We start from the raw sequence: 12874 nt of genomic DNA on the forward strand, positions 1-12874 counted from the left end.
GTAACTAGTTCTAAAATATTCTCGCGAGAATACAATGACGCCAGCTGCCGGCACGCTACAACACTCCAGCGGTCATCACCAAAATTATTTGCAGCTTCCCAAATATGAAAACAAACGAATAATTCTGGGACGAAGCGAAATGCTGCATTTCTTGGTGCCATTTCTCATACCCGTAAAATGTAAATCAACAGAAATGTCGTCACTACTTCAAGGAATGCTTAGACGTGCAGAACCGTGGCATCGTGGCATGGGTAATGCAACCCACTGTTGGTGTTCAAGGAGGGGGGGGGGGGCGATTTCTAAGGCTTATAGGTAAGGTTAGAGCCAAAATTTTGCGGCAATATTGCAGATCAAAGAGCAAACAACTGGTCAAAATACACGATATAAGTTGTGAGGCAACAGTCCAACTTCGTACGATACAACTAGACAAGCAATGTTTGGTCGACTCAACCCTTCGAGCATCTTGTTTACGGTTATTTGTTTCCAACTTATGACTCAATTAAAATAGACATCATTCCCTGTTCACAACACACAATCAAGCCTGCGTTTCAATGCAGCTGCAATGCTTCAACGGACCTGATTTCAACAGGACAAGTTCAATGCGTTCCCGGGTTCCCCCATTTCAGCAGAATGGTACGCAATCATTTCCTTACCGCTCCAAAAACGGGCGGCAACGCGATTATCAGTTTTACTCAATGAATAACTGCCAAGCTTTGACAATGTGAAGCATGCGGAGAGTGACTTGCTTTCGAGCTTCGCCGGTCATCGCGCATTGATCATATTTTCCGGTCTGTCCCCTTCACCGGCGTCCTCCATTCACTGTCGTCCGGGGCATCACCTGTGCTGGCCAGGCGTCGTGCTTATCCGCGGCGTGACGATAAGACCGGGTCTACCGGGTACGGTGGGCCTCGAATCAGCTCTACCGATCTCCACCGCTCGACCGGCCTGGCCATGCGCAGCATATGGTTCGTTAAAAAAGGAAAGTGGGTTTACATGGGATGACCGACCGTGGTCTACTCAAGGTCTACAATAATACGGTCTACTGTCCTCTTACAGATGCTAGGTCTTCCTGAGAAAGAAATCCGGCGTTCGTAGTTAAACGGACAAAATTTGGCCTGACACCCAAAGTGCAATCCGTTCCAACGGATGTGTGTTCTTGCGTGGCTTCCTTCCGCAAAAGACGTGCAATGTGGTGCCAGTGGTCCTGCGATCCCAAGGCACATATGCGACCTGACGCTTCGTCCCTAGCAGCTACCCAGAGGTCATGGTTGCACTTGACCTTGGGACCCATCAGTGACCCCGGAGCTGAAGGTAGCCCTTTTCATCTTACCTTAAGAACCCAGCAGTGACCCCGAGGTCTCATTCCCTGTTAGCCCGCCCCAGCGTCCCCGATCTGGGTCGTGACCTGCCGCTGACCTCCAGCGGTGACGGAGGCAGCCGCGGCGGCGGTGGAGGAGGTGGCACCCGCTCCGACCGAGGTCGAGCCGGCGGTGGAGCTGGTGGAGGATCCGGCGCCAGCGCCAGAGGAGCCTGCCTACGCGGCCGCCCCGGCCGCGGAGCAGCCGGTGAGGGGAACTCTCCAACCAAGCAGTGCAGCGTGGATTGCATGGATAGAGCTGAAAAAACACCCGCGTCTGCCGAATTAATGGCTAGATTGAGCGCTGTAGCATATGATTGCAGTTTATGAGGTTATAAGTGTCACAGTGTTTTACGCCGTGTGTCATGTGGGAGGACTTGTGGTGCCCGGTTCCCATAGAGGGGACTATAAATTCAGTGCATGCAAGACCCCAGTGTTCATCCTATGTGCGCATACCGATGTATAGCAGCTCCATCATCCGTCATCAGCAGCCAAGCTACGGCCACCAGTCCGCCTATGGTCACCAGCAGCCCGCCTACGGCCACCAGCAGCCGGCCTATGGTCACCAGCAGCCTGCCTATGGTCACCAGCAGCCCGCCTATGGTCACCAGCAGCCCGCCTACGGCCACCAGCCCGCCTACGGCCACCAGCAGCCGGCCTACGGCCACCAGCAGCCAGCCTATGGTCACTCGGTAAGGTCCCTGCCGAGTGTGTCCCCATCAGGCCTTGAGTCGGGACAGTGCTGGTTTGTATGAGAACCTTGTCTTGCGCACATGAGAACACTGGCTGGTAAGTACACTGCATGGTAGCTGACGCGCTCAAGCACTCCGTCCAGAAATTGTTTCGGTCCCGGGTGCAAGGTTAGCTCTGTTGACTTCGATCATTCACCAACTAAACGTAAACAGATGGTAGCCGTCGCCCACCACTCACGTGTCTGTTCGACCCCGGCGCACCAGGCTCACGAGCCGGCCGACCCGGCCTGCTCCAAGAACACGACCAAGGATTGGTGTCTGGAGGACTCGGAGTACCCGGCCTACCACATCGCCCAGGCCATCGGCTACCACCACTACACCTTCCTCAACCTGTACCAGGACGTGGTGGCCAACACCAGCAACTCGGTCGACAGGTGGGTCGACGTGCTGGCGATGAGAGCGCGCGCCGCGGCGCGTCAAACCGTCAGCGACAACAACATCACATGCATAAAACACGCAACGCGACGCGGTGGCGCTGCTTGAACCGTTGCCCTGGCGTCTGGCGATGATAAACACAGATTACGTGAGCTGTTATCAGATGTGGGACCGCATCTGGTGTCAACGCAATACTGCGCGCAACCTCCAAGGGAGATTATCTGATGAGGCTTATCCTACCTCGAAGCAATGAGATTGGTGTGACGAATCTGCTAAAGTGGACGCCTTTTGTCGTGGTGAAGGAGAACAGTTATTCCGACACGCTCAGTTATCCTGACAGTTCTCTGGAATTGATGAAGAGCTGAAGACACGAGTGCTCAGTCGCTGCAAATTGTTAAGGTGACGATTATATATATATATATATATATATATATATATATATATATATATACATATTACAAGGTGACGATTAGTAACTGCTCTTTACTGGTTTTCGACACCTCTCAGTGATGGTATGGATGGTCCCAACAAGTCATGATGCCAATTAAAACCTGACTGACCGTCGAAAATGGCTTCAGATACTTTACCTAAGTGTATGCATAACCAAGCACCTCCAAATTACTAGCACACGCCCCCATATCAAGCCCTCTCCCCGTCCCTTCCCCGCCTAGAGGTGTACACACCTTCCGCGCCTCCTGTGTGGTGAGTCAGTTTGGTCGCTGGTTCCTTGCACCCCAGACTGGAAGAGACGCGAACCGTGGGCCGCGCGCCTGCTGCTGCGGAAGAGCCTTCGCTCCGGGAGACAGGCAACCTGATCTGAGACCTTGTGATCCAGCCTGTTCCAAGGCCTTGTGATGCAGGCTGATCCGAGACCTTGTGATCCAAACTGATACAAGACCTTAAGGTTCAACCTCATCCGAGATCTTGTGATCCAGCCTGATCCAAAATATTGTGATCCAGCCTGATCCAAAACGTTGTGATCCAGCCTGATCTGAGACCTTATGATCCAAACTGATCTCTTGTCCGCCAGGCTGGAGGCTCTGGAGGAAGAGACCTACCTGTGCGGATCTGAGACCGCCTACGTCCAGCCGCTGAGGGCCAAGAACACCGACGGAAAGTGGAGGGTCATCGTCAACAACGTGCAGGTGCGGAACACATACGCAGCCGTTTTGGGATACCCGACCTTGTGACTGGTGTCACGTGTGACTTAGTTGCGTTGCTTAGCGACGACTGCGGTTCTGCAAGTCAAAGATGATGGTGCTGTAAAAGATGCGATGCTTTCGGACCGGGCAATTTCATATCACCACGACATGTGCAGCTGGTGAAGCTGAAACACCGCCGGCGGCCGTCGGCCGCGAACCCGCCATCTCGAGGTTAGGGACTACGCCCGCCTTCGTTTGCCCTTTCTCACCCTAGCCAGCGCCGTTCTAGGTGCACTATGACACGTACACCCAGACGGCCCGCGTGGAGGAGTGCCTGTCCGCCGGCGAGCCCTGCCCCCTGGTGCCTCACTGCTACGAGTCCAGCTGCCTGCAGAAGTCCGTCTACCACAGGTCAGGTCACTTCGTTGATAAAGTCAGGTCATGTGAGGACACAGGCCTGCCACCACACTGGTCGCTGACCCAGGTCACGTGATATGTCACGTCACGTGGGGTGTCTCGGTGGGCTTGAGTGCCAAAGTGGAAAGGTCAGTTCAAAACGGACGCCAGGTCAGGCTAGGCCACGTGAAACTGTTCTGATACCTGTCTTGCTGTCGCCAGATTCCTGGTATACGACGCTTACGACTACTACCTGCCATTCGCCATCGAGACTTTCAAGCTGCCCTCCGCCTGCGCCTGCTCGCTGGGAGCTTACGAAATCACCCACTAGATGTCTCTGCCAGGCACCTCGGCATCGCTCTTCGGCACGGACGCATGTCGTGAGAGATTTGCTCGTCTGAAAAAGCGGATATGCTAAGAAATCGCTGGTATAACGTGAGTTACCGCACTTTTGTGCAACCGTTTTGTCAGTGTTAAGTTATTTGTCTTGTATTTAAATCGATTCAGAGGGCAGCAAGAGGCTGTCCAATGCGTAAGTGGATAAATTTTGATGTGCCTTGTAAGGTGACTCGCTTTAGAGCTGGTCACGCTCCAAAGAGTACTTGCTTTAGAGTTGGTCATGCTCCAAAAGTACCTGTGTTGTGCTCTACATGGCCTACCAAACTCCAACGAGGTATTGTGTACCGGGGCAAGCATGTTCGGACACATTCGCGCACGTTGGCGAGACGTTGCCTCCGCAGCGGCGTTGGTTACCGGGATGATGTGATGTTTTGAGCCGTGTCAGTGAAGTGGGACGTGGAAGAATGCTGTGATCCCACGCAAATGACCACCTCGTGTGCTTTGTTCACATTCGCCGATGCTTCGTGGCTTTCATGAGTCGCGAAGGAATGTGTTGGACCAATGACCTGGCATGACTTCATATGAGGTCAAAAGGTGCGGCGGCAGTCTCTGGGGGGAGATGACGTCATATGGCGTCCTTGCATCGCCACCATCGGCAGAGGTCCATCGGTCTGGCGCGTGGGTATGGAGCGTATTCTGATGACGTCACTGGGACGCATTTGCATTGTCGGCGTCGCGGCAAAGGCTTCGCGGTTCTGCTACAATTGATAGAGTATCTCGTGCTTTTCGACACATGCCTCCGAAGTGTATTAAATTTCGTGGGGACTTCGGGAACTTTGGGCAACGATTCAACCGCTGCCAATTACTGAATCTAAGGTGTATTAGTGCTTTATGTTGTCAATGGTGGTGTAATGCATTTTTAATTGCCGGTCGTTTTTCGAAGCTTTTTTGGCAGTGATGCTCTCAGCAGTGTTTCGATGTTTATGACCTGTCCGTGTGTGTTCTTGTGAGTGTGATGGGATTTTGAGAATACAGGTTCAAGAGTTTGACTTTGTGTGCTGGTAGGCAGGTGCCTTTTCAAGCTCAAGGGTTGATCAAAAACTTCGTCTCTAAACTTGAGAGCATTTATAATATTTCAAATGAGCAAAGTCGAGCTTTCACAAAAACGCTTCGTGTGACTGCGCGGGAAAATCGAGCTTTTGTGAGCTTTTTGCACGTTACAGCCAATGAGTTTGTAGAAAGGCATCTGCAGGCTTTCTTTTTGCCAACTATTTTTCATCAAGGTTGTCACCAAATCAGATAAAAAACAATTTTTCACCAACTATTTCTGCAGCCTTTGATCTAAAACAGTAATCGCCCAAAGATGAACATGGATACACACATAACACATTAAATGGAAAGGGTGGTATCTTTTTTGACATCCCCTTAAATGGTTCCGAGCAATGTTGTGGGAGAGTTTGGGCTTCATCTGAAATCTTATGGTCATTTTGTCGTAAAATAACCAGTTGCGTTCTTTAGCCATCTTCAGGGAATTCACCGACTCGGGTTTACTCAAACTTGCAGGCTGCAAGATAGAAGTGCACCACCATGTGTAGCAGAAAATTTAATGACAGCATTTAAGCCTCCATCATCCTTCACATTTGGGTCGAATTATTTCGTACGCTGGTGTCTTATCATACTGTAGTGCTGGTAAAGAATAAGCTCACATCAACAGGGCTTACGTTACACGACATACACCCATTGAACAGGTTTTTACGCGCCCTTGAGGCGAGCGGCTGCAAACTGATTTTTAATATGCATGTGGCGGTCCCACTTATATTGCATGCATTTTCTGCACTACAGTTGCAACAAACGTATCGTCACCCTTCTTTTACAACTCCGTAGCTCGATATATTTGTGCAGCCGGATGCTTACTACCCTATACAACTGTATGTTTGTCGCATATAACAGTGCGCCTGTCAACACCAGAGCATACCCTCTCCTCGTAATAAAAAATATTGTTTGCTTTCACCGCCAGATCGGAACGAAATCGTAACAGCTGAGTGAACAAACGATGTAATAAACTTTACACACCCAGGGACATATGACAAGCAAAGGTCTGAGAAGTTTCACTGAACACCTCCGGAGTGCGGGGTCGGGGATGACCTGCGTCTATCATGGCTAATCCCACCACCCCTCCCCAACCAAAAATACATGCTGCCGCACGTGACCGCCTTAATAAACCGACTTCAGTGCAGTTACAAGACAGTAGTAATAGTTTTATTCCACGGAGAAAAAAACAGTAGAATGGGGATGCAGTTTACAGCGGACACAGGTACAGTTACATTTTTTAGTACACCGTTATTTTGAGATAAAAATCTAACTTATTTCACTTCAATAGTATTCAAACATAAGCACCCTGAGCCTCGTGCCAGACAATATTTGAAACGGTGAATCAAGCGGATAACGCTCACAAACAGCACAAAGCATACACGCGGTCATACGTGGCAACATAAGCCGAGTGATCAGTCAGCTGATCGGTACCTTGCTGTCCTTGTATTGCGTGGTTTCCGACATCGGTCTTGAAATGAGCGCGATCCATCGCACGGAAGTTGTCAACAGATCATTGGATGTAGTCGCGATTGAGTACTGAAACCTCCAACTTCCAAACTCAAAGCGTGTCGCCGAAGTCGTCGCGGGCCGATCGCAGTGTCTGGTGACAGTGATCATTTTGAATCATGCCTTTGATTCAAATGATCACAGTCGCGATTGTGAATGCCATGCCTGTTGACAAGGTCACGAGCGAATGACTCGGGCTCGGATGTGATCAAATCTGTTTTCCTCGAAAGTAACATGAGGCCATTTTACAAGTACCCGTTCTTTGCTGAAAGCCACTTAAGCTCTCGAAGGTCATCGCTGATATGGTCACATTTCCTCCGCCCAAGATAACTGTTGCTGCGAAGTTTAAAAGCTTCTGCAGTCAGGCTAGCGAGTACTGCTGCTCGCTCTGCACACGGTGATGCAGTATCGAATCAGCGTTATCACGAGTCCCGCTACTGATATGACCAGAGCAAACTGTGGTAGGTTATGCCTGCTATGACTGGGGCCGCAGAGCATTCCTGTATCTTCCCGCGCAACATCGCCAGCCTTTCAAAAACTTTGATAGTCCTGCGGGCAGGGTGCGACTGAGCGCATTCTATTGGAGTGTGGGAGTACTGCCAGCTGGTGCCGTGACATCGGGGCGGACCTAAGACACTGGTCAGGCTTGTTTTGCCCCCCCCCCCCCCTCCCCCCGCTCCCCAGTCAGCGCATTACCGAATGCCAACGGTCGGCATGAGCTTGTGCTTACCAAAGTATGGCAACCTTTGATGTGTGCATATATATATATATATATATATATATATATATATATATATATATATATATATATATATATATATGTATATATATGCACGATATCCATTGTGATCTTTTGACATGCGGCGTTTCCTTACGATCTTTAACACTCTAAGGGGTTACAATCCATACACCAATATATGTATGTATGTATATATATATATATATATATATATATATATATTTATTTATTTATTTATTTATATATATATATATATATATATATATATATGTATATATATATATATATATTTATTTATTTATATATATATATACACATACATACATGCATATATATATATATATATACATACATATATATATATATATATATATATATATATATATATATATATATATATATATATATATATAGTGGTATATGAATTGTGCGACCTTTTACGTTTGACAGCACTACCGGACCGCTACCAAACAGCACCGTAACATGTCCATCGGCCGAAGGCAGTCATTTTGTTGGTATGCCCCCCAAGCAACACATTACGTAATGAGATCGGGCAGCCAGAGCTCGCGGCTAAACTACATCTGGCGCCATATGTATTTAACCTCGTAATTTTTATATCCTGAGTACACTTGCTAGTATGACGCATAATATTCATTGCGGTCTTTTGACGTGCGATCGTTTCCTTACGATCTTTAACACTGTAAGTGGTTACAAACCCAACATTAGCATCGTACTCTCTTCACCATAAGTAGGTATGCAGGGCACCCACTATGCACCCACTAACGCGTCCAGAAACCACACCCCGGACATGATACAACTGTCATCGGAGACACTGGAGTCTCGGGGTCGACGACGGGCAGGGCCGACTCACTGTTTTCATTCACTCGCTCGCGCAGCGGCGCTTTACACCACGGAACTTCCATGGACACAGGGTAATGAATATTATACTGCTTCTTGAGGCTTGACCGCAGGTATATAGGACTAGGATAGGGCCTCTCTGGCGTAACCTCTCTTCATGAGGAGAGGTTATCCACAATGCTATACAGCCTACATGAGGGGAGGGGGACGTGGGCAGGGTCGTCCACAGTGCTATACAGCCTACATGAGGGGAGGGGGCATGGGCAGGGTCGTCCACAGTGCTATACAGCCTGCATGAGGGGAGGGGGACGTGGGCAGGGTCGTCCACAGTGCTATACAGCCCGCATGAGGGGAGGGGGACGTAGGCAGGGTCGTCCACAGTGCTCTACAGCCTACATGAGGGGAGGGGGACGTGGGCAGGGTCGTCCACAGTGCTATACAGCCTACATGAGGGGAGGGGGACGTGGGCAGGGTCGTCCACGGTGCTATACAGCCTGCATGAGGGGAGGGGGACGTGGCAGGGTCGTCCACAGTGTTATACAGCCTACATGAGGGGAGGGGGACGTAGGCAGGGTCGTCCACAGTGCTATACAGCCTGCATGAGGGGAGGGGGACGTGGGCAGGGTCGTCCACAGTGTTATACAGCCTACATGAGGGGAGGGGACGTGGGCAGGGTCGTCCACAGTGCTATACAGCCTGCATGAGGGGAGGGGGACGTGGGCAGGGTCGTCCACAGTGTTATACAGCCTACATGAGGGGAGGGGACGTGGGCAGGGTCGTCCACAGTGCTATACAGCCTACATGAGGGGAGGGGGGACGTGGGCAGGGTCGTCCACGGTGCTATACAGCCTGCATGAGGGGAGGGGGACGTGGGCAGGGTCGTCCACAGTGTTATACAGCCTACATGAGGGGAGGGGGACGTAGGCAGGGTCGTCCACAGTGCTATACAGCCTGCATGAGGGGAGGGGGACGTGGGCAGGGTCGTCCACAGTGTTATACAGCCTACATGAGGGGAGGGGGCATGGGCAGGGTCGTCCACAGTGCTATACAGCCTGCATGAGGGGAGGGGGACGTGGGCAGGGTCGTCCACAGTGTTATACAGCCTACATGAGGGGAGGGGACGTGGGCAGGGTCGTCCACAGTGCTATACAGCCTACATGAGGGGAGGGGGACATGGGCAGGGTCGTCCACAGTGTTATACAGCCTACATGAGGGGAGGGGACGTGGGCAGGGTCGTCCACAGTGCTATACAGCCTACATGAGGGGAGGGGGACGTGGGCAGGGTCGTCCACAGTGTTATACAGCCTACATGAGGGGAGGGGGGACGTGGGCAGGGTCGTCCACGGTGTTATACAGCCTACATGAGGGGAGGGGGACGTGGGCAGGGTCGTCCACAGTGCTATACAGCCTGCATGAGGGGAGGGGGACGTGGGCAGGGTCGTCCACAGTGTTATACAGCCTACATGAGGGGAGGGGGACATGGGCAGGGTCGTCCACAGTGTTATACAGCCTACATGAGGGGAGGGGACGTGGGCAGGGTCGTCCACAGTGTTATACAGCCTACATGAGGGCAGGGGGACGTGGGCAGGGTCGTCCACAGTGCTATACAGCCTGCATGAGGGGAGGGGGACGTGGGCAGGGTCGTCCACAGTGCTATACAGCCTGCATGAGGGGAGGGGGACGCGGGCAGGGTCGTCTACAGTGCTATACAGCCTGCATGAGGGGAGGGGGACGTGGGCAGGGTCGTCCACAGTGCTATAAAGCCTGCATGAGGGGAGGGGGACGTGGGCAGGGTTTGTCCACAGTGCTATACAGCCTGCATGAGGGGAGGGGGGGACGTGGGCAGGGTCGTCCACAGTGCTATACAGCCTACATGAGGGGAGGGGGCATGGGCAGGGTCGTCCACAGTGTTATACAGCCTACATGAGGGGAGGGGGCATGGGCAGGGTCGTCCACAGTGCTATACAGCCTACATGAGGGGAGGGGGACATGGGCAGGGTCGTCCACAGTGCTATACAGCCTACATGAGGGGAGGGGGCATGGGCGGGGTCGTCCACAGTGTTATACAGCCTACATGAGGGCAGGGGGACATGGGCAGGGTCGTCCACAGTGCTATACAGCCTACATGAGGGGAGGGGGACGTGGGCAGGGTCGTCCACAGTGCTATACAGCCTACATGAGGGGAGGGGGACATGGGCAGAGTCGTCCACAGTGCTATACAGCTTACATGAGGGGAGGGGGACGTGGGCAGGGTCGTCCACAGTGCTATACAGCCTGCATGAGGGGAGGGGGACGTGGGCAGGGTCGTCACTTAATATACTTTCATGGCGCTGATCCCGCCTCCCTTAATGTTGACTGGATCCTCCCCCTCCCACCTCGATGTCCTCCGAGCCGCCTCAATGAATGCCGGCAAAAACTAATACTGGGCCAGCGAAATGCTAGAAAACTCTGTTCGGTTGCCCGGTTGATTGCCCAAGGTGACGCGCCGCTGAAGGTTACCTTGAGCTTTTAAAGGTTCGCCCACAAATGCACCAGACCGCTAGCGACGTAGCACTTTGAGGTGGTGCTGATAAGATACTTACTATCGTCCCCAAAGAGGCGTCTTCGGGAGAGTCATGGTCTGACGAATGTGAGATCACAGATGACTACCAGTGTTTTTCATCTCATTTTGCACTTGAACGGTCATTTGAATACCACTGTAGTCTTGTTGATACAAGACATATGCTTGTCTCCCTGAAGAAGAATGGGGGCTAATTTTACCTGGGCCACATGTCGTTAACGAAGTTGCACACAAACAGTCTGTTTGTTTCACTTCTGTATGATTTCTTTGCGAACGGAATACATTGTTAAACCAGGAATTAGCGACACGATCAGAAGACCTCACTCGGCACTCCATGCATCCGCTCTCACGAAAAATAAGGTGTACTTCAGCACGTCTACGTCCGCACGACTGGGGACCGGAACACACACACGCCGCTCTCCTCATTTGTTGTGTCAGAAGTGCTTTCTTGGTATCCGTGGGTTGTGCGGGAAAATAATGCGGTATGTTTGGGGCGACAATAAGGTTTGTTAAATTGGTGATAGCTTTAAGTTTTTGTTAAGTTTTGATAAAATACGGCGATAAGTTGTCACTTTTTGATTGGGCATATTTCTGGAATGTGTGCCCACGCCAAGCAGTGCTTGTTGGACGAGTGTTGATGAGATAATACAATTCAGGGTACCCGCTGTGCCCGCCCTTCCTGCCAGGGTGAGAGGCAGGCGACGCCCTGCAGCCTAAGCAGCTGAGTGCGTCGTAGAGCCCCAACGGCACACAATTCAGGGTCGACGTCAGAACTTGGCGGCAAAAACCGTAATTGTCCTCGGTCGCAATTGTCGACACAGTCCATCCTGCCATCTGACATCGCCTGAGCGTGAGCGCGGCCGCAGCCACCGGCTGCAGGCTATTCCAGTCGGGGACGAATAGCGAACGCCTATAATAGCGACTAATAGCGATATATATATATATATATATATATATATATATATATATATATATATATATATATATACACATACATACATCGAACGCCTATAGCGACTCGAACCCACTCCGCTACAGAGTTGCGGAACGGAACGCGAGTGCTTTAACCACCTGAGCTATGGGAACGGGCTTAAGTGTACTGGGGGGGGGGGGGGGGGAGGGGGCTGGATGATGTAAAGAACAGGTTGGCGGTGCATCTTCCACCTGGTTGTACCACGGAAATGGTGTCGAAGAATAAATCGACACATTTTGTGCGGCAAGTTCAAAAGAAAAGGGAATATTGGCGTCGTGTTCATTGACGTTTATGAAGAAATCTGACAATGAGCACAGCTTCAAAACATCCAGTTTCATCGATATAACCAACATTTTTCGGACATGCGTTTATTCACAACCCCCTGTTGTACTGAATGTCGATTATTTTCAACATGGAAACTCCCAATTTATTATCCGGAGGCACCAAGATTCGAAGCCTTCCTTTCTTATACCAACTTTCGGTACGCGTTAAAGCGTTGATCACGCTGTTTTGAGGGCGGACACTATGGAGACTCATTGGGTCCCCAGTATTTACCTACTCTGTCCTGCCAGCTATCGGCATGTCTGTTGGGGAAGTTGTGCAACTTCGGTTTTACTTTCGCATATTGGTACAGCGTGCCACTACGTTTGCAAATTCCCCACAGGCTCTCGCCCGTAGGTACATGTCATGCCACGCCATTTATAAAAGCCATCTCTTCGCGCCTCTGACCACCTGTGATAAAAGATGAACGACACCTATTTCTGTTTACGGATATGTTTATTTCT

General features: G+C 51.0%; 1 protein-coding gene across 1 annotated transcript; it reads left to right on the forward strand.

The window, feature by feature from the left end:
• The first annotated feature begins 247 nt into the window (after positions 1 to 247).
• LOC119105330 (neurotrophin 1) lies at positions 248 to 5407 on the forward strand. The gene is made up of 7 exons (XM_037228834.1): positions 248 to 251; positions 1423 to 1565; positions 1846 to 2049; positions 2314 to 2483; positions 3515 to 3629; positions 3916 to 4037; positions 4245 to 5407. The coding sequence occupies exons 1-7, from the start codon at positions 248 to 250 to the stop codon at positions 4351 to 4353; spliced, it is 867 nt and encodes a 288-aa protein (XP_037084729.1). The 3' UTR covers positions 4354 to 5407.
• Positions 5408 to 12874: the final 7467 nt, after the last annotated feature.

The sequence above is a fragment of the Pollicipes pollicipes genome, unplaced genomic scaffold (assembly GCF_011947565.3).
Source record: "Pollicipes pollicipes isolate AB1234 unplaced genomic scaffold, Ppol_2.1 Scaffold_1600;HRSCAF=1878_pilon_pilon_pilon, whole genome shotgun sequence".
Lineage (NCBI taxonomy): Eukaryota > Metazoa > Arthropoda > Thecostraca > Pollicipedomorpha > Pollicipedidae > Pollicipes > Pollicipes pollicipes.

What these genes read in the sequence shown, in the direction of transcription:
- LOC119105330 (XM_037228834.1), top strand. An exon ending in AGCCAGCCTATGGTCACTCG is followed by an intron (nt 2,050 to 2,313) that starts GTAAGGTCCCTG and finishes CCGGCGCACCAG; the next exon opens with GCTCACGAGCCGGCCGACCC. An exon ending in TCATCGTCAACAACGTGCAG is followed by an intron (nt 3,630 to 3,915) that starts GTGCGGAACACA and finishes GCGCCGTTCTAG; the next exon opens with GTGCACTATGACACGTACAC.